The 24,848-nt window shown below is 40.9% G+C and overlaps 1 protein-coding gene across 1 annotated transcript in view; it reads left to right on the top strand.

Annotated features, from left to right (window-relative positions):
• ephb3a (eph receptor B3a) overlaps positions 1-24,848 on the top strand; it is a gene marked incomplete at both ends in the record, with an annotated part of 59,836 nt that overhangs the window by 14,474 nt on the left and 20,514 nt on the right. The window contains 8 exons of the mRNA XM_079243588.1: positions 3,047-3,719; positions 5,772-5,927; positions 13,320-13,655; positions 14,322-14,446; positions 17,403-17,559; positions 17,746-17,854; positions 18,088-18,140; positions 24,355-24,477. Coding sequence (XP_079099714.1) covers positions 3,047-3,719; positions 5,772-5,927; positions 13,320-13,655; positions 14,322-14,446; positions 17,403-17,559; positions 17,746-17,854; positions 18,088-18,140; positions 24,355-24,477 — 1,732 coding nt within the window. The remainder of the gene's footprint in view (positions 1-3,046; positions 3,720-5,771; positions 5,928-13,319; positions 13,656-14,321; positions 14,447-17,402; positions 17,560-17,745; positions 17,855-18,087; positions 18,141-24,354; positions 24,478-24,848) is intronic.

Here is a 24,848-nt window from a genome sequence, read left to right as displayed (position 1 = left end):
GGAGAAGCTGCTAACTGAAGGCATGTGTCCTTTGTAATCTGGGCCCAGGAGTGCATTACAGGCAGAAATGAAGGTTTTGGGTTGATACCCCCTGTAGGAACTGTGAGAAAATAAAACAACATGAATTTGACCTCAGGGCTAACAGCCTGACAGACCTCCCCCACACCAGGCCGGTGTAATTTGTCTTCGCTACGTGAGCGCAAAGCCAGTCAATGGAAATGGTAGGTTACCATGGAAACGATCTCCGGCAGCTCCCTTTTTTTTTTTTTTTCTCCTACCCTACAAGGGCTCCGGCTCTGAATGTCCTGGCATCCATGAAGTCATATGTCAGGAGTGGCGAGCCAGCCCCTCTCCTCGCGCTTGACAGGCCCAATACGTTCGGGGGGCCGGCAATTATCATATTTGTCAGGTAGTGCATCAACGTGTTGCTGGTGATTTACGACGCCTAATGCTGACTCCTGGGCTCATCGTTTGGGGATAAATTACCCAGGAGCTGAGAGACGTGAGATGAGTTATGCATTATTTTCCTCCAGTTGAAATAATCAATTCCAGGGACAGTCATTTGTTATGGAAACTAAGCATTTAGTCCAACTGGGAATTAGTGTGGAAAAAAAAAGGAGATTGACTTCTCACAAGGTTATTTCCTAATGGACTAAATTTATTGACCAATGACTACATATATCATGACTTCCGACTTTAGTTACATTTGTAAACAGCAGTGTCAACGCCGTATGACGCCACGCGTGCTCCTCTTTTTATAGGACTCTCTTCCCAGAAGAGTTTGGATGTTGTGTAAAATGTTAAAAGAATAATAATAATAATACAGTGAGCTCATTTAAAATCCGATGGCAGCAACACGTCTGTAAAGGTTTGAACAAGGGAAACAAAAGGCTGGAAAGTTGTTGAAATTAGTCAAAACAACATGCGCAACAGGTCAGTAACACGACTGGACATAAAAGGAGCATTTCAAAGAGGCAGAGTCTCTCAGACGAGCAGAGGTTTACCGGTCTGAGACAAACTGGGTCTAAAAATCCTGAACTAATTTTGGAAAAATGTCTCTCGATGTAAAATAACAAACTCTGAAGATCCGACAATCTACAGTCTATAACAGGCGTGTCTGAAGTCGGTCCCCGAGGGCCGCTGTCCTGCAGGTTTTACATGTATCCCTGCTCCAACACACCTGACTTCCATCCTTAAATGGATCCAACATCCTATAAAGTTCTGAACAAAGACTGATTTAGTTGAGTCATGTGATCAGAAGCATGGAAAACCTGCAGGATTTCTATCTATCTATCTATCTATCTATCTATCTATCTATCTATCTATCTATCTATCTATCTATCTATCTATCTATCTATCTATCTATCTATCTATCTATCTATCTATCTATATATACATGCACATATATATATACATATATATATACATATATATATATATATATATATAGCATCGTTCCACATCTATGGCTGCTACAGAGAAATCATCACAGCCTCAAGAGGAGATTTCCTTCTCCAAAACAAATCGCACCTTTTAAAGGGAAACATTCCCAGTATATCCATTATGCATAGCCATCTAAACACAGAACTGCCAGTGTGACCAGACTACGGCGGCAGGCCAGCAGACCTGAGGTTACGTAGACTCTATAAATACTCTACTTTTTACATATATTTGTTCATCAACCTGCTAGATATATATATATATATATATATATATATATATATATATATATATATATATATATATATATATATATATATATATATATATATATATATATATATATTAAAAGAATCAGAGATTCAGGAGGAGTCTCTGTGTGCATGGGACAGGGTGATCTTGGAGTCTACATGCAGCACTGCATTCAAACCAGACACAATTCTCTACTGGAAACCACTGCAGGGACTGCATGTCTATGAACACTGGTCGCCCTGAAATCCAGACATGCAGGTTAAAGCTCCATCATATGGGAAGAGGATCCAGAAACACGCTGTCTCCTCTGGACCAAAGCTCATTTAAAATGTTCTGAGTGGAAACCTGGATGAAGAAGTGGAATAGTTTGTGGACAGCATGGACGGCGTGTCCTGCAGACTAAAGAGGAGAGGGAGCATCCAGCTTGTTATCAGCCTGCATCTCTGATGGGATGGGGTTGCATTAGTGCCGATGGCGTGGGCAGCTTCCACATCTGGGAAGCTCCATCAATGCTGAAACATCTGCTCCCATCCAGACAACGTCTCTTTCAGGGAAGACCTTGCAGGTTCCACCATGCTGGACCACATCCTGCATCATCACAGCAGCATGGTGGAACAGGAGAACTGGTCTGCTGCAGTCCAGTTTCACCAGTACAAAACCTCTGGAGCATCATGGGAGTTACAGATTTAGTTTTGTTTTCATGTTATGAGTCGTGTTCATTTTACATGAAGAAACTTCCTGTCTAGCAGGTTGATGAACAAATATATGTAAAAAGTAGAGTATTTATAGAGTCTACGTAACCTCAGGTCTGCTGGCCTGCCGCCGTAGTCTGGTCACACTGGCAGTTCTGTGTTTAGATGGCTATGCATAATGGATATACTGGGAATGTTTCCCTTTAAAAGGTGCGATTTGTTTTGGAGAAGGAAATCTCCTCTTGAGGCTGTGATGATTTCTCTGTAGCAGCCATAGATGTGGAACGATGCTTCCTAAAGGTGTGTCTGCAGTTTATGTTCCCTCCACTCTGCAACCGACACATTTGGCGCGATCAGAGCTGAGAAACGTTCCTTTCTGCAGACTTCCAGCTCGCAGACGGCGTCAGAACGAGTCACAATGCATGAAATGTGTTTTAATGGGAAAACGTTAACAGGCCATAATGACTGGAATTTTATGACTGATTTGTGCAATCAGAAGTGTTTTAACTGGAAAGTATTGCCTGCAGGCCACTAGGAAGTGTGTGAGTGTGCATGTGTCGTACTTTATTCATATCGCTTCACAGCTCTGTTATAAATTTTTTGCGTTATTTACAATCGACTTAGCATCTGCATTGTCTTCTGACATGTTGTTTTTTCCACAGTGGGAGGAGGTCAGTGGCTACGATGACTCCATGAGTCCTATCAGAACCTACCAGGTGTGCAACGTCCGCCAGCCCAACCAGAACAACTGGCTGAGGACAGACTTCATCCCCCGCAGGAGTGTGCTCCGCGTCTACGTGGAGCTCAAGTTCTCCGTCCGTGACTGTGCCAGCATCCCCAACATCCCCGGTTCCTGCAAGGAGACCTTTAACCTGTTTTACTACGAGTCCGAGGGGGACATGGCTACAGACAGCAGCCCTCTCTGGAGGGAGAACCCATACGTGAAGGTGGATACTATCGCTCCGGATGAGAGCTTCTCTCTGCTGGAGGCGGGGCGGATCAACACCAAAGTACGCAGCTTCGGCCCCCTCTCCAAGTCGGGCTTCTACTTAGCCTTCCAGGACCTGGGAGCCTGCATGTCTCTCATCTCGGTCAGGGTTTTCTTCAAAAAGTGCTCCACCACCATTGCCAACTTCGCTGTCTTCCCTGAGACCGCCACAGGGGCGGAAGCTACTTCCTTGGTGATCGCTCCAGGGGCCTGCGTGACCAACGCCATGGAGGTATCCGTCCCTTTGAAGCTGTACTGCAACGGAGATGGCGAGTGGATGGTTCCTGTGGGATCGTGCACCTGCATCGCCGGCTACGAACCCTCTGCGGACAGCACACAGTGCCAGGGTACGTGTATTTAACAGACGCTTTGACTTTAATTCAACCAGAGCTCCTTTATATGCTCAGCGCAAGTCACCTCAGCCTGTGGCCTCTTCTCTGCATTTATTGTGTGGCTCCTGAAAGAGTTGGGGGCGGGGGAGAGTAGGTGAAGGAGGGTGGAGGAGAGTATGAATTAATGAGGTGTTGCAGAGAGGAGCAGCATACAAATATTGTGCGAGCTGGACAGGAGGGAGAGAAAGATAGCGGGAAGGCACAAAACAGGGAGCCAATAGATTTACGGGAGTAAAATGCAGATAAAAAAAAAAAATGGAGAGATGAAGCCCGGAAAAGAGAGATACAAACAGCGGAAGGTAGATTGCTGCAGTTTAGAAGGCGTGAATTGCCAGAAACAGCTGCTAAGAGGAGATGGATGAAAATGGAGGGAAGGCTGCGGGAAGTCAAAGACAGACATGCGAAGCCTTCCCGTCACCTGGGTGTGAGAAATAGTGTCGAACATCCGCTGGAGAGCTCATTCGTTGCCATTTGGCTGCTCAAGGTTAAAAGCTTGCCGCCAAAGCCTGATAAAAAGCTCTCCAGGGCGTCAGCCAGCGCTTGTGATGAGGAAGTGTAATTTCCTCCGCGGCCTCCCGTTAGTTAATCTACAGGCGGCCACACTCATTAACACCATTCAGACCAACGTGAGCCAACACCGCCACACTAACATTAATCACTCAGACATTTCATTTCTTACCTCAGTCTGGCCGCGCGCTCGCAGCCAAACGCTGCATGATGACGGAGAGAGAGCGAGCGAGAGAGAGAGAGGGCGAAAGGAACAGGAGGAGAGAGACAATGGATGGAGAAAGAGAGGATAAAAAAAAAGAGGAGAGGAAAATCACTGTGCCCTCTAAGGAGGTTAATGGATTAAAACAAGACAGAGGGGTGATTCAGCAGCCTCTTGTGAAGAAGTGAGGAAAACAAACAAAGGAAAATGATGATGCTCTGCGTTTGAGTGGGAAAAAATACTCGCATCAGAAAGTGTCAAGCCTGAAGGTGATGAGTAGGAAGGCATTGTGATGGGAGGACCGTTATTTTCATCTCTGCCGCAGCATTAGCCGCGACGATTCCTCCAACTCCGCCATTGTTGGGAATTCGCGTGGAGCTGGGGTTCAAACTGAAAGACCACTTAGCCTAAAAACTTAATCACGCGCTCCCACCTCCCTCAGGCTGCGCTTTACGAGCCGTCATGCTGACAGGACAGATGTTTGCCAGAGACCCCACTTTTACACCACCGGTTAGGAATGTGGTAAACAGTAAAAACACAGGTCTCCTGAGGCAGATATATCCAGACCTTTTTGCTGCTAATCCCCTTTATCTGCATCTTTCTTTAGTCTGGGCTTATGCCGGTTTATCCTTAAGACTTGATATCAGCCAACCTTCAGCCTGGCACTTAGGAATTCAAATGAATCTCACAGACACATCGCCTGAGATTGTATACTTTCCTCATAACTCTGCTCGGCTAATTTACGTCTACTGTGATGTCCCTTCATTTGGTTTGATTTATTGGCTTATTATGGAGCTGTTCTGCATGCATGTGGATGCCTTGTTTGTATTCAGCCGTCTGGTTTAGAGAACTGAAGACTGAACAGACACTGATTGATGGGTTTTGGGTGTATCCCTTTTCTCAGAAGCATTCTCCATCCTTGTTTGTTTGACAACAGCAATCTCCCGTCAGCGGTCGGTCTTCATCTTTATCCTCCTTTTCCTCCCCTTCAACATGAAACTTTGCTGTCATCGCCGCTCCCTGTTTAGGGAGATTAATGTCACCTCAGTAGAGAGCCTGAAATTGAAAGAGCCGATGCAAATGTATAGATAAGCCCTTACGCTCAAGTGCTCGCTGTTTTGCGTGCATATGTGAACATTTTCTTCATAAATATTGAGTTTCGCAGGTACTTCACTGAGTCGCTGTTTTGCGCCGTGACAGATGTGACAGCTGCTGGGCTTTTAGATAAGAATTGTTCGTTCGCCTTCTTTTTTTTCCCCCTCTTATTGCCTCTTTTGTTTTCTCTCCGACTCATCCAGCTTGCACCCCTGGGACCTTCAAATCCAAATTTGGAGAGGGATCGTGTGCTCATTGCCCTCCCAACAGTCGCACCAGTGCACGAGGAGCCAATATTTGTCCCTGCCAGAATGGTTTCTACCGTGCTGACAGCGACCCTCCTGACTCTCCCTGCACCAGTAAGTCATCCTCCTATTTCCATATTTTAAGACTCTGTTGCCTTCTAAATGTTAGAGAAAGAGTTTGGAAACATAAAATAAGGTTTTATTCCTGTCTTTATGGGTATTAATTCAAAGTTTCCCCACAAATTTTGAAATTGTTATTAGGGGAATTGTAATTATTATTTTGTCTTTACTGGTCTTTAGTTGTTTGTTTGTGTTCAAGATAACTCAAAAAGTTCTGGAAAAATTTTTTATGAAATTTTCAAGAGTTGTTGGAAATGTGAAAAGTGATTTAATTTTGGTGGTGATCCGGATTGCCGTTTGGATCCAGGAATTCCTTAGAACTGTGACCGTTGGGAGAGGTTTGTGCTCTCCAAGTGATTTTCTAGTTGACAGTATTACTGCAGCCTTGGAACGACACACACGTGCACAGATACTAACAATAACGTAATATCAGGTGGTAGAAGTTAGTGTTTCCTTTGAGGGCGGCTATAATCTGTATTCTGTGATGTGATTCAGAATATTGAGTACATGCAGTGTTGTAGTTGTGGGAATGTTGTTTGCAGTCACAGCGGTTTAATATATTGGAGGGAAACAGCTAACGCTAGCTAGCTTCACTAACAGCTAATGCTAGCCAGCTGCTAGCTTCACTACCAGCTAATGCTAGCCAGCTGCTAGCTTCACTACCAGCTAAATTTACATATATGTTTACACCATACTTCTTTGGCAGAATTTTGTTAGCTTGTCATGTTGAATGGTTACAAGACTGCAAGTCAGTATTTAGTAAGTTTACAACTGTAATTGAAGTAGTCACAGCAATCTTAATTAATCTTTATCTTAACATAAGTCCAGTGTATAAGAACAAACAATTTATGTATAATAAATCTGGTGTTGTTTATTAAATACAGATTCATTGCTTGTTTGTGGAAAAATACATTCAAAGCGGACCTAAAAAAATAATCGTAAATTAAATCGCAATTGCAATATTGAGAAGAAAAATCGCAGTTAGATTATATTTCAAAATCGTTCAGCCCTACAGCTATGCTAGCTAACTACTAGCTTCACTACCACGTACGGATGGACATGACTCAGCAGGTGTCAAACATACATCATAGAGCTCTATTATAATTTCCTTTGATAAGTCTACTGAAAAACGTTTTTGTATTTTACTTGCTTTTACTGTTCACAGTTGCCGAGATATGCCAAGCTGTGTAGCACGAAGCAGTGGTCAAGCTAGCTCATTGTAGGATTTCTGCACTTCTGGAGGCTAATAAGGATGTCCTTTAGCAGTTGGATTACAGTACAATCAATTTAAATCAGTTGTGATCTAATTTTGATTTATTATATTTAGGATCAACCAATTGATATTATTTAACAATATCTCAGATAATTAAACAGTCATCTCCATTCATATCAAAATGACATAAAGCAACTAGAACATCATTGAAATTTATTTCCCTGAGCTCAGGTACTTAAATTTATCAATTCATATAAAAATGTTTCCATTACATGGATAGACTAGTATTAAAAGAAAAACAATGTTCCAGAGGAACTTAAAAAACAGCTATTTTCAAAATAAAATGTGTTTGATAAATGGTTATTCTGTTGGTAGTTGAACGATGTTTGTATTTTGAATCAATGTCATTAGTTCATTAGGCACATGAATATATTGATCAATGTATTGTTACACCCTTTCAAATTAACATGAGAACTTTGCCTTGACTTTGACCCTAAGCCTATCATTATATATGATTACATATTAGTGAACTTTGGCAGATTTTTCCCATTGTGATGCTACTTAACAATTCTAATTCAGTCATCTCGTATCCTGTCTCATCTCTGAGCTCTGTCCAGCCAGTAAAAGTCAGAATGACTAGTCTTATCGCTTGCTCTGTCCCTGTCTCCCTTTTTCTAATAATATCCTCTTGAACTTCCTTGCTGAATCAGCCATGGGGCCAGATCAAAACAGTTATTTTGTTGATATCCAGTTGCTGGCTTGTGACGAGATGTCATAAAGTAAAACACAGCTGGAAAAAAAACTTGTAAAGTGTGGTTTGTCAGCCTTGGTAATTACAGCTCCAGGGATTTACATAATAAATGTCAGTGTGCCATCAAAATGAGTCAGAAACGCAGAGTGTTCAGGCTGGAAACTCATGTAAAGCTGTTTTAGGAACATTAAGTGACAAAAATGAAAATGTGTATCCACTGAATCCGCTCTGTTGAGATATCACAGTCATGCCCCTGACTGCACATAAGACTTTTTCTTAAGCACAGGGCTCTGTAAAATAGACAGCTGCTGGAATGGTTGTTCTCTGATTTTAGCCCTTTCTGTATGCTATTAGCAGTGTGTATGTCCTTATTTTGTCCAATGTTCTGTCTGTCCTTTTAATGATGCAGCTCCCCATGCCTTTTCAATTGCCCCTCAGGGATAAATAAAGTGTTGAACTAAATTGAATATCTGTGATTGGCAAACACCACAGAAGTTGAAAATAAAGGATCTTAAAATTGCGGTAGTGATAGTGCAGCCTGTGAAACCGCATCCTGGTGTGTGTAGCAAATGTGTCTGTAGCTGGATCATTCCTCATATTTGTGGCATTTAAAAAAAAAAGTTTGATCTGTTTAAATTGTAAAACTGATCAATTTTATAACGGTTCCTCATGAAACCAGACGAGAAGTAGAGGGAGTGAATGATAGATTTAATGAAAAGCCATTGAGAAAATTGCCTTTCAAATCTTTTGTTCAGATCAAAAGGAGTTGAGTCGAACATGTCAGAGTTCTGTTAATGGTTTGGAAAGCCCTTTACTACAGCTGGTTGGGATTCTTCTCTGTTATCTTCTGCTAAATTGTGGCTACATTGGACTGGCGACCTGTCCAGGATGTACTCTGGCTTCTCGCCTGTAAATTGCTGGGATAGACTCCAGCTTTTACGTGACTGAACTGAACTGAGTGGTTAAAAAAATAAATGAATGACTGAATGAATGAATGTTGTGGCTAAATTAAATGCTGTGGGTTGTAAAAACCTGCATACTTGTTTTGCTAGTCAAGACTGTAGTGAATTGAGCTCATTTTACCATTTCACCATTTAAGCTTCATTCACCAGGGCTTCCAAACAACAATGATGAAGACCGCTCCTATAAAGAATTTAGGCCATGAGAGAGGGAAGCACTCTGTCATGGTTTGCTTTTACTGAGCACATGTAGCAATGATGTAAAAAAAAACAAAACAAAAGCGTAGGCTCCTTAGAGGTGCAGAAAAACTGCATGGTGAGGGGTCTTATGTCACATTCACATCCAAATCCTAGTCTGTTTGTTCAAAAAATTAGCTTTGTTTGGGGAAATGTGAATCCACCAAACAAATTCTGATACGGACCAAAGAAACAGACTCAATCCGCCGACAAACGCAGGTCTTGGTCCTTTCAAGCGGACCAAATACAGGAAGTGGGCTACAAAATTGTTGTTGTCCATTGTTGCAGTGTATTTCTGCAGTATACTTACACAAGACACAATAAAAACCCAAAGCAGAGATAGTTTCATTTCCATGTTTAACTCACAGGTGGAGGAAACAGAGTTTTCTTCTTCATGTTCGTCTTGTCTAGTGGGAATGGGAATATATTATTCTAATGGTTTGGGTCATTTTACCAAAGTGCAGCGTGAACACAGTTCTGGTCCACATGGATACACCCCCCTACAACTGAGCCGAGTCCCTAATCAGACCGAGTCTGGTGGACTATCCTGATGTGAATGCTCCTTTAATCATCCTTCCACACAGAAAGAACTTGTAGACTTCCAGGTCTCTCTGGGTTTTTATTTGCTTTGCTCTTTTGAAAAGCAGCAGCTCTAAGATTGTCTAAAGGAGACTTTGAGGTTGTGAGTAAAAAAAAAAAAAAATCAATACTCTGACTTATCGATAATGAAAATTTGTTTCAGTATGAATATTAGCGCACCAAATAGCCCCGCTCCTTACTGGCAGCTGAACACATGGACACCAGGTCCACTGGAAGAATCAGAATAAACTTTATTGTCCCTGAAGGGAAATTTGTCATGGTATCGCAGTCCTACAGATACCAACCAGGCAAAACAGACCTGGTATCAGCAGTCAACGACATGGATAACTGCACGGTAATATTCAGAAGAAATACATATAACAGGTAATAATAATAATAATAATAATAATAATAATAATAATAATAATAATAATAATAAATCAACCAGGAAATACCCGTTGAATAAACCTTTTTACTAGAATGAAACCAATAAAACAACATTAAAGATACACTCACTTTTAAAATCAAATTAGTGAAACTTCATGGCAGGTGAAATTACCCTTCAAGGTGCAAGGTGTTACCTTAATTCCACTTCTGATATTAAAATATTGTTTTGAGTATCAAACATTTTCCTAGGTGTTGGTATCAGTATTGAATTGTATCTTTGCAACAACCCCAATGCAAACATGATGTAACTTTGTAACCTAAAAAAAACCCCCAAAACACTATAAACTGTTAGTCTTTCAATGACAGAAGAACTCTTCATATATACAGTATATATGTATGTATGTGTGTATATATATTTATATATATATATATATATATATATATATATATATATATATATATATATATATATATATATATATATATATATGTGTGTATATATATATATATATATATATTTATATATATATATATATATATATATATATATATATATATATATATATATATACATATATATATGTGTGTATATATATATATATATTTATATATACATATGTATATTTAGTCATGTGAATATATTTTTAATGGTATTTGCTGGTGACTGCTCTGCCTCCTCTGGTGCTGGCCATACTGCCGTTGCTTCCTTTCGTTGGGGCTGATTTAGAGCGACATGTGCTGCTTTGACCGTGTAAAGTCAAGCCCCGCGGGCCTTTCGCCATGTTAAATGACAAACACGGTCCGCAACTGTCCTTCCCAGATCGTCGTCACAGGAACACTGTGGACTCTGACACTGACCAGCGCACTCAGACAGGCGGTCAGGGACACAAGCACCACCTTCGACTAAACATGCAAACACACACAAACACATAAGCCTGACAGCGCTGTCTCTGCGGTCTGTCAGAGCTCATGCCGGGCGGCCTAAGCTTTTGTGTTTGAGGCTGTGTGTTGCACATGAGCGGCTCAGCCTTTCAATGAGCGGCAGCTTGGACTCAGCGTGGGTCTTAGATGGGTGTCCAATTAGAGGAGCCTCCACTCTGAACTCCGTCTGGCTAATTAGAAAAAACCGAGCGAATGAAACCAAGCTCAGGGCCGAGAAGCTGAACTCTGTGGACAGGCAGGTTTTTTTAAAAAAAATATTTTTAGTTTTAGGCTTGACAGGCTGATCGCCTGAGAGCTTTCAGTTTTTCTTCAGGTCAGACTTTCTGCTGCAGGAAGCTGAGATGTTTAGATGTTGTGGTGATTGAAAATAGCAGTGTTTACTTGGACCGATATGGAAGTAGGATAGGAATGCCAGTTCTGTTATCAGCATTGTCATATTTGAAAGTGTAACAACAAGTACAGCTATAACTACCAGACAAAAATACAAGTAGCTGAATTTTACAAGTCATAATATAAATGTCAAGTGTAAAGGCAAGCTGCAATGTCTGGCAGTTAAAAGTGAAGCCAATGCAGAAGTGCCTAAAACTGCAGTTCCCCCCTCATCCACTAAGGGTTCCAAAACAGAGCAAATCCCCATAAACACCTATGTTGATTCTACTGGGGGAGGCCAACTTCCCAGGAGAAATAAACATGTTTAAAGCCTGGTTTAAAAAAAGAAAAAAAAAACATTTTCGGTTTAATAGGTCAGATTTACCTTCATGACAACTGTGGAGGGGAGTTATTTTTTTTCTAACTCCTCTGTTTAAAAGTAAGTTAATCTCAAGATTTGGCATATTTAGGTCCTTTTGATTGACAGGTACCTTATATACCGCTTCAAGAAGAAGTAATGTAGAACAACTGCAGTTTTCAGCCGGTTAACAGTGTGACTTAGCTTTAGCCCGCTTACTTCTGTTAGCTGGTTAGCTCCTGTTAGCTCCGAGTTAGCTTGGATAGCTCTTAGTTACAAGCAGGTCGGAGTTCGCTAGATGCCGATCCACCCAAACACTCACAGCCCACTTGTCAACTCCACCTCTTTGCCCAATTTTTTATTTTCCAGGAGAGATGACATGTGTGATGCTGCCAAGATAGTGATGGTAGGAAGCACCTAATTAGCTTCAATTCAGGTCTTATGAAAACTCTGGGTGACATCATGGAGGCTCCGACCATTTATATACAGTCTATGGCTACAGGACTGAAAATAACATACATTTTACGGGTACGGAAGTCAGATAAAAGGTCTATTCAACAAGCTAGAAATGCAAATTTTTTCTAAAAGTCAGTATATTTGCGTTTCAAACATACAAAACAACTGTCAGACATTTTACCTGCCTACTACTAAACCAATCAGACTTCTCTAATCCTTAATCGAGCTTAACCTTCGATAAGCAGGTCTAGATGGGAAAAATGTCTCAGACGTGGAAATGTTTGGTTAAATCCAAGACTGGTAGGATCTGATGCAGCTTCATGCTTAGCTGTAAAGTACGAGAAACCAAAGTTGTTCTGCATTAACTGTTGGGTGAAGCGTTTTCTTCTTTGTTTTTGCGTCTTGTCTTCAGTAATTCTTGGTGAAGGTAGCACCACCTCTGGCGAAGAGTGGGACACGTTATTTAAAAGGACCCAGCGTGAACGTAGTCTTCCCTCCAACCGAGTCCTCCGTCGAACCGACTAACCGGCAATCTAGCAGGCTATCCTGATGTGAATGCAGCCTTAGATTCATAAGATGGACTTGTGTTTTCTGATTAGTAAACCTGACTTGTACTTTCAGACTTGCAGAATTCATTCAAACGTGTAAACTTGATCTGTACCTGTGCTTGTTACAAATCTGGACATACAAGTCACAAAATGTATGTCCCAGTCGAAGCTCCATGTCAGTCCAACTACAGACCACCATTTACAATTACTGTATACATGCAATGTACAAGTTCTAAAACTTGTGCTCTTATCCGAGATCCATAGAGTGACTCATAAACAAGAATGTATGTCATAAAAACAAATCAATTAACTTAACAGTAGCAGCATCGGGGATTTGCTTGTGACAAGAAGTTACATTCATTCCATCAGCAAAGCTTGCTTTTCATGCATATTCCTCATTTCTTAGAGTACATTTGAGTCATCCCTTTATTGCCTTCTTAAAAATAAATAAAAGGTTTCTTTCACCATCAGGGAATATTATGTCAGCGTTGCAGAGGGAGCATGACTAAAGCCTCACTTGTGTGTTTTTTTACACTCTGCTTGCCCACCTTCTTCAAACACCTACATGCGTGTCTGTGTTTTTCCAGCGATCCCCTCAGCGCCTCGCAACGTTATATCCAGTGTGAACGAGACCTCGCTGTCCTTGGAGTGGGAGGAGCCCGAAGACACGGGTGGGCGGAGTGACCTCGTCTACAACGTTGTGTGTAAGAAGTGCCTGCGTGACCGCAGCCCGTGCACACGCTGCGACGACAATGTGGACATCGCTCCGCGAAGGCTTGGACTGAGGCAGAGGAAGGTGGTGGTGAGGAACCTGCAGGCTCACACCCGCTACAGCTTTGAGGTCCAGGCTGTCAACGGGGTCTCTGGGAAAAACCCCACCTCGCCCAGTTACTCCACAGTCAACATCACCACCAACCAGGCCGGTTAGTAGATATGCCAATGACGTTGGATTTGTCCACAAGTTAATTCATAGAGCAGCTCCAATCAATACCTCTTAACATTGCGTTGGAACATGCTGGTTAGCAAAGCCTGCGTTCAGTCACTGTCAGTGCATGTCTTAATGAGTTAAAAGATTCTAACACAAAGAGTAAACACTGTAGAGGAAGGTAATTTAGAGCGACAGATGGATAAAGCTTGAAACTTGCTTTTCTGAGAGTTACAGGAAAGGCAGATAAATTCTCATTTATATCTCCACTGTCAGCACTCAGCTGACTAAGCAGCCTTCTTATCATACATCAATGACAATGTCACAGCTCAACATCGCCATCTAATATATGCAACGTCATCATCAGCCAAACTGCTCAGCTCCTTCCACAGACTGCAATTACTCTCCCAGTTAACCGGCACTTAATCCACCTTCCTGCAGTTTATGGACCCAGCACAGTGACTGTCAACTGAGTCACTTTCAGGCCTCATAAATCAATAAACCGCAGAACAGTGAAGGTGAATCATCTGCCGTTTTCCTTAAACTGTTCCAGCTGGGGAATTTTGAATAATCATTTTCTCACTGGAATTGTTTGTGATTTTAATGGAGAAAAATCTTTCCATTTGATTAGAATTAAACTGTCTTTTCCAATGTTCACCTGCAGCACCGTCCGCTGTGCCCACGGTTCATCTGATGCGCTCCACCTCTGACACTCTCAGCCTGTCATGGCTTCCTCCTGAGAAGCCCAATGGGGTCATCCTCGACTATGAGATTAAATACCAGGAAAGGGTAAGCTTTGACTGTTGCATCTGCGTCACACAGGCAGAGATTTAGATGGATGCAGATTTAACTTATGGATGTGGGGGCTGGGGATTTTTTAATCGTTGCACAGTATGTGCTGGTCAGACTCATCTGATGATGATATGTGGATGTTGCATCATTAGTATGGATCTCTTCCCTGGTCATAGCCTTTGATGATTGCAGTAGCCTTTGATGATTTCAATCACAGGAGGAATGTTGACTCTCAACACTGCTGCAATGGTCTGAATTGAATTGAAGCTCAATGGCTGGTTTCTGCCGTCACCATCTTGTCGGTATCAAATGTGCGATCTCTCTTGGAAAATCAAATATATGGGCAAAGAGGTAGAGCTGAGAGGGGAGTTGATTTACATATTTACATATGATTTACATATTTGCATATGATTTACATATTACATGATTTACATATGTCAAACTCTGACCTGCCTGTAACGAAGAGCTAACCAAGCTTACCCGAAGCTAATGGGAGCTAACCAGCTAATGGACGTAGATAGTCTAAAGTTGAGTTTTTGTTCGACTAAAAGCTGTGGTTGTTACATTTCGCCTTCTTGCAGCAGGCTATTGAGTACCTGTCAATCAAAATTACAAACCCACAATTATGCTTGTGTTATTGTGATTTAATTTCAAGATTAAATAACTTTTAAACACTAATTATAAACTAATTGACATGCCCCACAGTTGTCATAAAGATAAACCTGGTCTATTAAATCTGAATAATTTTTTTTTGTACCTCGGTGTAAATATGTTTATTTCTGCTGGAAAGTTGGTCTTTCTAACATGGGACTCTATGGGGATTGACTCCTCTTTGCAGCCCCTAGTGATACGAGGGGAAATGCAATGTTTGGCATTCATGCATAGCCTTCTCTTTTACTTAAGCTTCAGTTTTATGATAAATAACCGTTGAAATCTCTTCTAAAAAATTCCAGATTTACTTTAATAAATCAGGCTTGCATTAAAAATTCTACTGCAATGAACTTACTGCTTGACAGTGTTTTGCCTAGCATGTTAAGTTTGTCTCTTTGATATAAACTGAGGGAAAATGTAGGCCAATTGATCTCTGATTAGCATTTCTAAAGATGGCTGCAGATTTTTTTTTCCACACATCATTTTGTAATGAGAGCTGCCTTAAACGTTGTTTTCATGAGTATTTCAGTAAGCATGGGTTGTTAATGTTCATTGTTTCAACTAGGTTAGTCATTTGACAATTTCTGTTAAGAATTAGCCAACATCATGAACTTTAGCCACCAAAAGCTACAGCTAACATAAGTGGTAAGTAGGCAAAGAAAAAGAATTAAAACTATTGAGTGTAGATTAATCAATAAGAGTGGATTTCAATATCATTACTGACTTGTGTATGGGAGATATTTAATATATTGTCAAGCTTAGCATGTTGTCTAAGGTTAGACCAGCAGTACTAAACATCAACCATATTTTAGCCACATAACATGAACATGAACATTATGCTAGCAGCTACTTAAAGTACCTGTACAAGAAGACATGATATTGATCAAAGTCATAGGCTGCAAACCTAGATATGGCTAAAAGTACAAAAAAAAAACTTTATCATAAGCTAACTTTAGCTATTTCAGTGACAGTCAAACATTAGTATTATGCTACATTAGAAGTTATGCTTTCTTATATCCTGAAAAGGTAGCCATCTAGTATTTTTTAAACAAATGTTGTCTGGTGAAATTTTGTCAAGCACCAAACACCATATAAACACTGTAAGGAGTTACAGTATTCTGCCAGCTAATAAAGTGACATGTTACAGCGGAGATAATATATTAGCTCCAAAGCTAAAGTTAGCTAAACGGCAGGTTAATAAACATACTCATTAGCAAACTTTTGCTAACCTAGCCACAGTCAAACACAACTGTTTATGCTACATTATAATGTGCTGGTAAAGTTATGCTCTTCTATTATGTATGTTTTAATGTAATTCTGGCCAAGGCATATGTTTTTTGTTTTAGCTAAAAAACTACCAGTTTGGGTGGAAAAGGAGAAGACAGAGAAAAAGGAGAAAGAAAATGGCCATTTACTGAGATTAAATAAATTGTATCGCTGAATGTGTAAAATATATGTGCTTATCTTTTAACTGTACCCTAATACAGTTGTTGCTGACCTCTTAGCCAAGTCACCTTTAAAAAAGAGATTTAGGTTTTTTTTAAAAAAAAAGGTTAAATAAAGTTTTTTTTTTTTTTTTTTTTTTAAAGTTATTGTAACCCAACCTTCATATTTTGTCTAATTTATTAAAGTAAACTTAATAAAACAATTCAAATTGCATTTAGTGATGTCCTTGGTTAATGTAGTCATGTTTAGCTGTGATTTTGAGTCATTACATTAATAATAAAGATGCATTTTAATATTTATTATTAGAAATATGCTAGTCTGAAACTGATGCAACAGTTTGAGCATGGAAGGACTGTCCTGGAGTCTGATTTTAAGCTCTTTGCATCAAAGAGCAAAAGGAAATATGATATGGGGTGAAAAAAAACAAAACAAAAAACAGTGCATGACTTCAACTTCACATTCTCTCCAGCAGAATTGTCAAATTTCAGTAATCAAGGGGTCCTGCAGGTTATAGATGTTTCCCTATTCAACATAGCTGATCCTGTACAAGCCTGTTAATGAGCGATTAATTTGAATCAGGAGTTTTGAAGCTGGAAATTACCTAAAAGCTGCTAGACAGTGGAACTCGAGGACTGTAACTTGACAGTCCAGCTCTAAAAGGGACTACAGGGCAGATTTAGTTGTGGCAGAGCAAAAATATGTTTTTCAGTAATCATAAATATAACATTTAATTTTTAAATGAATGGGTGTGTTCATACCATTTTTATTGTTCTGTTATGCTAACCGATGACCAGCCTAAAAACTCTAAATACAAAGTTGCACAGCTGTGTTTTCATAATCTTTTGCTTCATGTCAGGGCCAGGGGATGTCTCACACTGTAACATCTCAGCACAGCTCTGCCAAGGTGGAAGGGTTAAGGGCTGCCACACCTTATGTGGTGCAGGTCAGAGCTCGCACAGTTGCCGGATATGGACGCTACAGCAACCCTATGGACTTCAGCACCAGCTTACACAGTACGGACAAATTCTCTGCTGCTTTTAACAGGGTTTATGATCTGCTGCAGTAGTTTTCCTAATGACAGCTCAGGCTTAATAGTTTTTATGACCACCTTAATTGGTGGCCATTACACATGCAGCACAAGCTGCCCTTTAATCTTTCCTCTGTTATTTATTCATTTGCCTGTGTATGTTACGGTCCAGGTGACCCTCAGAAATCAGTGCAGGACCAGCTTCCTCTCATCATCGGCTCAGCGTCTGCAGGCCTGGTGGTCATCGTAGCATTAGTGGTCATCGCTGTAGTCTGCCTAAAGTAAGTGTTTGATTTTCCCAGACGACCTCAGCGACATGTTTTAACTTAGTTTGCTAGACTTTGAACAAAAACCTTTGTTGCATGTGTAATCTATAGCTGCTTTAACTCCAAAGAGTAGCCCTCTGAGTCAGATACTGATGCCGGAGTTAGTTATTAGTGTGATTTGCTGTACCTGGGAAGAGCCAAGCCTGATTATGTGAATGTGACTCTGTTCATGTGCTGCTTGTTTACAGGAAGCAGCGCAGCGGGTCGGAGCTGGAGTACACCGAGAAACTGCAGCAGTACAGTGAGTTTATGTGTTTAGCTTGAAAACGGTCTCCTCTGTGCTCTTACAGTCATGCTGCTACAGTTAACCAACTGATTTGGTCAATTATCCAATCACCTGTTTGAGTCAAGGAATCATTTCCCTCTGCCAGCTAATAAATTAGGCCACACAGATCAGAGCTCAGATAAAAGATGAGAAAGTAGATGTACATGGAAACGATCCACATGCTAAAATGTTCAATTTTAAAGATCTGCCTTTTTTATTATAAAGTATATAAGGACGTTTCAGCATGCATTACATGTTTATTTTTGTTTCTGGCCTTAAATACCAAAAATGGTGTTGCGTCTACAAGTATTCCACATATATTAAATGTGATCATATTATATCAATGCATGTTCATTTGCAATCAGCATAAACACGTAAAGCGATGTTTGTTTTCATTATTCTGTTCTCTAATGAATGGCTGCTTGCAAAATTTGATTCAATAATTCCAGCTTTGTGAGTTATCCTGGAGGCTAAACCCATCACATGAGCTGCAGTGTGTCCACTGTGAATCAGACTTTCCCAATGCTTCCCATCCACCTCTAAATATATACTGTCAGCTACAGGTCTAATGCCTGAATGAATAAATAAAACCTAACTGATTATGAAGAAAATAAATCAATTTTGCATGTGAGTGGAAAATGCATTTCATAAAACGCCATCTTGATTGCATATCATTAGTCTGGAGCCATGGGTTTTTGCACTGTGATTATGTGCATGGCAATATTCTGATATTAATCATAAGAATCACAAGCTGCCATTTGGTCACCTTAACATGAATAATTCGTATACTGAGTACACAGTCGATGTATTAACCCCTTCAAGCTGGTGGAACCTGTACCAGGTCCAGCATCTATATTCACCAGCTGATTAAAAAATACTTAAATCATACAGGAATATTTTCTTTTTAACGTTTCTCAAACAAGAATCTCTACCACTACTAAATCAACACTCAAAGTGGACTTTGCTTCATAAAACCTTTAAAAATATATACCACAAATAGCTGTGACATCAACATGAGCAACACCTGAAACAAAATACGACAGAACACGTGATCCGTTTACTCCACCACAAAAAAACTAGAAGAAGTTGCACTTTTTGATCATACCAGGTATGATCTGATGGGGCCGATCACCTCGCATCAGGCTGAAGACAAACATAAAGCCAGCTTTTTTGCATAAAGTCATTCTTATTGTGATATTTTCAACCGTGTACAGTACAAAAACAATTACATAAGGATAAAAAGGCTTTTTTTTTCTTTGATTTATCACATTTTGCTCAGGCACATGAACATTCACAACATTTCTGACACTGGAATTATATTCTGTGAGGTCTTGAATATCTATTGAGAACATCATTATGCACACTGACCCAATTATGCTGGAGTTATTTTTTATTTAATATGGGTAGGTCAGTTAAAGCAAACCACTTCCTAAAACCCTGGGGTTTAACAGGTTAAGCTATGCCACTAATACCAATCTTACATTATGTAGACATTATTAAAACTACTCTAATGATTTTGCAATATATCTGGTCACACGCAAATACATTGTATTTCAAAGACATTTCAGAGATGAGTTTTCATAAAGAAAGAGGATTACAAAGATGTCTTTGATATATTAATTTCTTGTATGAAAGCTTTCTCAATCATAAAGAAATCAATGTGCTAGTTTTGCAGAGTGATGGTTTAAAACTGCAGATGTGGGGAGTAACTTATACACACAGATAATACATGTGGATGAGAGAAGAATGTGGGTGTGATTGGAAATAATTGAGAATAGGGGTACAGGATGAAGCACCTTGAAACAGAGCGGTGAGGATACAAATAAAACCGTAAACAGGAATGAGCAAACCAACCATTAAATCAGAATTTTCCTGTTGTTCAACACTGGTGCCTTCAACTCATTCTTTCAGCTCCACAGTTGCCAAGTGTGCTTATTATGAGCAACTTTCGAAGGGGCTCATACTCAGCTGTCAGTCAGTCGTCAGGCAAGTCGAAAGCATCAATGAGCATCTGCCTCTCTTATATTTTCAGCATATGAGGGCTGAATCATACTTCCCTGCAGTAATTCTCAGGATCCCCTGTACACGATGTATATTCAGCCCTCCTGGAGATGAGGGTACCAGCGGGACCCCTTGTACAGGCTGTCCGGTGCTTGTACAACCAGTGTCAGAGCTTGGTTTGTATTATTGGCAGTAAGTCAGATTGATTTCCAGTGAGGGTTGGACTCTGCCAAGGCTGACCTTTATCACAGATTCTGGTCATAACTTTTATGACAGAATTTCTAGGTGCGGGCCGAGGTGTTGAGGGAATCCGGGTTGGTGGCCTCGGGACTTGGTTTCTGCTCTTTGCAGATGATGTGGTTCTGTTGGCTTCATCTGGTCGTGATTTGAGTGATTCACAGCCAAGTTTGGAGTGGCTGGGATGAGGATCAGCACCTCCAAATTTGAGATAACGGCCCTCAGCCGGTTAAGGGTGGAGTGTCATCTCCGGGTCGGGATTGAGGTCCGGATTTTAAAATAAGGGAAATTCTCTGGCAACCGCCCAGAGGGCTGCGGTGGGAGTTGGAGAGGTGTCGATTACCGGTTCCTGTCCCGATTGTCAGTGAGGGGGCGGGGCATTTTGGGTCACTTGACAGCCATGACAGCTATGGCCCTAAGTGGAGAAGTTCAAGTATCTTGGGCTCTTGTTCACGAGTGAGGGAAGGTTCGAGCAGGAGATCGACTGGCGGATTGGTGCATCTGGACTCTGCGCCGGTCTGTAGTGCTGAAGAAGGACCTGAGTCAAAAGGCGAAGTTCTCAATTTACTGGTAGATCTATGTTCGTACGCTCACATATGGTCATAAGCTGTGGGTAGTGATGGAAAGAACGAGATTGGCGGCTGAAATGAGTTTTCTCTAAAGGGTGGCTGGACTCTCCCTTAGAGATAGGGTGAGAAGATCGGTCATCCGGGAGAGGCTCAGAGTAGTGTTTTTCCGCATTGAGAGGCCAGGATGCCTCCTGGACATCTTCCTGGTGAGGTGTTCCAGGGACGTCCCTGTGGAAGGAGATCCCGGGGAAGATTCAGTACACCCTAGAGGTATTATATCTCTCGGCTGGCCTGGGAACACCTCAGTATCCCTCCTGGTGAACTGGCGAATGTGGCCACAGCTCATGTTGCTCCAAATGTTTCTGTTACTGCCTCCAAATGGCAGCAACAAGCTGCAGCATGTAGAGAAGCTCTGCAAAGCTGCAATGCAAAATGGCTGCAAGCAAGTTCAGACCCTAATTTTACATGTCCCACAATCTCCTCACATTCCATAAAGACACCTCTTCTTCATTTTGTCGTTCTGCTCCAGTTAACTGTGTCATCTTGTGCAAGTATAGAATGTAAATTATATTATCTTTTCAGTGTGTTCAAATGATACTCTGTTTGGCCAGATGATATCAGCATCAGGAGACTCAGGAAGGGCGGACCTTGTTTCCAAGACCGTTAAGAACCTAATAGCGTGTTTGGACCTGTTCTCATAGATTGAATTGCTTGTTTTTTATCACCACTTCAGTTTGTGTGGAACAGAAGGAAGACTTTTGACCAAAGAGACACAAAAGCACATTTTTTTCTTGACATGTGGACACAGTGAGGCCTTATATGGGGCAAACATTGCAGCCGAATTTGGAGACATCAGCGGCTAAATTGGCACGATCTCTAACAAATTCTTTAATGCTGCATCATCTGATCTAAAGAAAAAAACCCTGTGTCATAATTTTCAGCTCTGAATAATTTAAACAATATTCTAATAATTAAGACAGTGAAACACCTTATCAGATACCAAGTGCTTTTCTCTCTCATAAGTCTGATTAAAGCCGTATAGTAATATAAGATTCAAGACTCAATTTACCGCTAGGCTGTAGCTCAGGAGGAAGAGCAGTTGTCTTTCAACTGGAAATTTGGGAGGTGAATTCCAGGCTTTCCCTGACTACATGCCGAAGTGTCCCAGGGCAAGACACTGAACCCCAAGTTGCCCCCCGATGTGCCTATCAGAGTATGAGTGTGTGTGTGAATGGATGAATGTGACAAGTAGTGTAAAGCATTTTGAGTGGTCTGTCTGACTGGAAAAGCGCTATATAGGTACAAGTCCATTTATCTTTTGTTTTTTATTTCTAGTTAGCGATGTCGTTGCTCATCAGTAAGTCTGTTACAGGGGCAACGGGAAAATAATAGGAGATATATAAGTTTAATGGAAAGGAGCTGAAACCATTAATTGCACTACATCTGAAAAGAGTTTCTTTCAGGTGTTTCATGAGTCAACTTTACCTAGAAGTGGGACAGAGAAGATCTTTATTAGCACTAGAGCTAATGTCTTACAGGCTAACGTTAAAGTTATTATACTACAACCCTCTGAGTTACTAACAATTAAAATAAACAGACTTTTGTCTTTACTGGATCAAAGCAGGGGTCATGCAGAGGGTCATGCAGGAGACCTGAAGAGTGCCAGACATGCGAATGACGTTTCGTAAGGCAAACAGCTCATAAAGTTTATATTATGGAGGATCCTGTATTGGATGTGTTCTATCAAAGTTGCACGGATTCGTACAAATAGCAAAAGGTTATCGCTCAGTCATCACATCGGGTGGTTTTTAATACTTTTGCATTATCTCTAAAGAAATGGAAACATTTTGGACAGATAACTATCCGCCCACACCGGCAGTTGGCTAATTACTTAAAATGTTTTTCCTTAGCACCCATCAAGTGCTAGCATATTAACCCATAAAGACCCAACCCATAAAAAAAAGAGATAAGTCACATTTTGTAATGCAAGTCTTCATTTACACCTTTGACAAAAAGTAAAATAAAAAGTACCAAGTTGTTTTATTGGATATTTACCATTTATTACCATGTGACATGTAATTTTTTTTATAGTGTATTCTTCTGCTTTCTAGTCTCCATTAAGGGGCAGAAGGTTAAAAAAAAAAAAGGTCAGATTGTTTGTCCGAATGTTTGTTCCGTAAAATGATGCCAAATGTCTCAGAAACTTTGTGTCATAGATCTCACGCTGGGTTTTCATGGGTTCATACACACTGTCCCATTCAGATAAACTGATTGAAACTAAATCCTCTATGTCAGTATTGTTAAGGCTCGTTTATGTTCCCTTAACGCACCGTTAAACAGGTATGTCTGTTTCAAACATTAGTGTCGTCATATCTCCATGCATCCTTTCCGTTGGCATGTTTGACAATGTGTCCACCAAAGGGCCATGGAGAGTTCAGAGTTCACATCTGAGTTGTAACAGTGAAATGATGATGATGGAGGAGACTGTAACAACATGGATTCTCAGAAGGAGAATTAAAAGGAGGCAGCGCAGTCTCTATGACTTTTCGCTGGTCGTATATCAGCCATATGGCACAACACTGTCCCCTGCAATTTTCATTGGCACTACTCTGTTTGCTCCATCAGGGTACGCATCTGCAACCACTCTAAAAATGGACAAACCTTTGGCCATTTTTAGAGTGACAAAGCTTACGTACAAAAAGTACGTAGAATGACGGATGTAAAGTAAGGTAAAAATGAATGCCCGTATTCATCTGTACTGTCGAGATCTTTTCTGTCCTCTCCACCCAAACCAGTCCAGACAGACAGTAGCCAGATGGTTGTTCCCTTCAGCAGGGTTCTGATGAAGGTTTTTCCTTCTTGTTAAAAGAGAGTTTCTTCCCTTTCCACCATTGCCCAATGCCCTGTGCATGCTCAGAATGGGAAGTGACTCAAAGTCAAGATTCCATTCAGTCCACTGGTTTCCTTCGCCGGGCTATTGCGAATTGGCTTGTATAAAAACTGATTGGATCACAATGAAATGGCAAATTGATTTGTCTGTAAAGTGTACGGTGATTGTTTTGTGAATCAGTGCTAGTCTGTTACTTATAGTTAGTATAACAACACCAGAGTGTCAGAAGTGGAAATATAAATGGAATATCCAGTATCCCACTCATGTAACTACCATAATCTGCCAGTATCTGTACAAAAGCCCATGGCAACTTACACCAGTAACTGTTGAGCCGGTTCAGGTCGGTGCGGTAGAACCTTGCATAGCTGGAAAGATTAAATATTGATCATGATTTTCAGCTGTGGACACATGCAGCTCCTTCTGCCTGCTTAATAGATCCATTCATACAACGCACTTTACAGATACTGCTTTCTGTTTGACTTTCCTCACGCAGTTTCTCCAGGCGTCAAAGTTTACATCGATCCCTTTACCTACGAGGACCCCAACGACGCCATCCACGAGTTCGCCAAAGAGATAGACATCTCCTGTGTGAAAATAGAAGAGGTCATCGGTGCAGGTAAACACACCGGCGCTATTTTTGTGCAGAATTGTTCAGGTTTATTAATCATTCATTTGAACTGGAGTGTGCCATCAGCGTGGTGCTGTGTTAAAGTCCCCTGCTCGGAGAAAAGGCTTGGCATTTCAAGTGCGCATGAAAGCTGCAGGTGGAAAGTAGAGAAGGCACTGTTGCTCTACACCCTCTAGTCTGTTTTTTTTTTTCTTTTCTTTTTTTACACTCCAGCAGCATGTTCTGTCCTAACTTTACCTGAAATGACAGTCTGCTCCTGCTCGTTCAACTTTCCTCCCTCCTTATCTTTTCTTTCTCTCTCTTTCTGTCCCTTGTAAACATACTCGTACTCAGGCACCAAACGAAAAACCCCCAAGTAC

The sequence above is a fragment of the Telmatherina bonti genome (genome assembly GCF_933228915.1).
Source record: "Telmatherina bonti genome assembly, chromosome: 7".
NCBI lineage: Eukaryota > Metazoa > Chordata > Actinopteri > Atheriniformes > Telmatherinidae > Telmatherina > Telmatherina bonti.
Note: the sequence above shows the minus strand (reverse complement) of the source record. Positions and strands in the feature narration are given on the sequence as shown.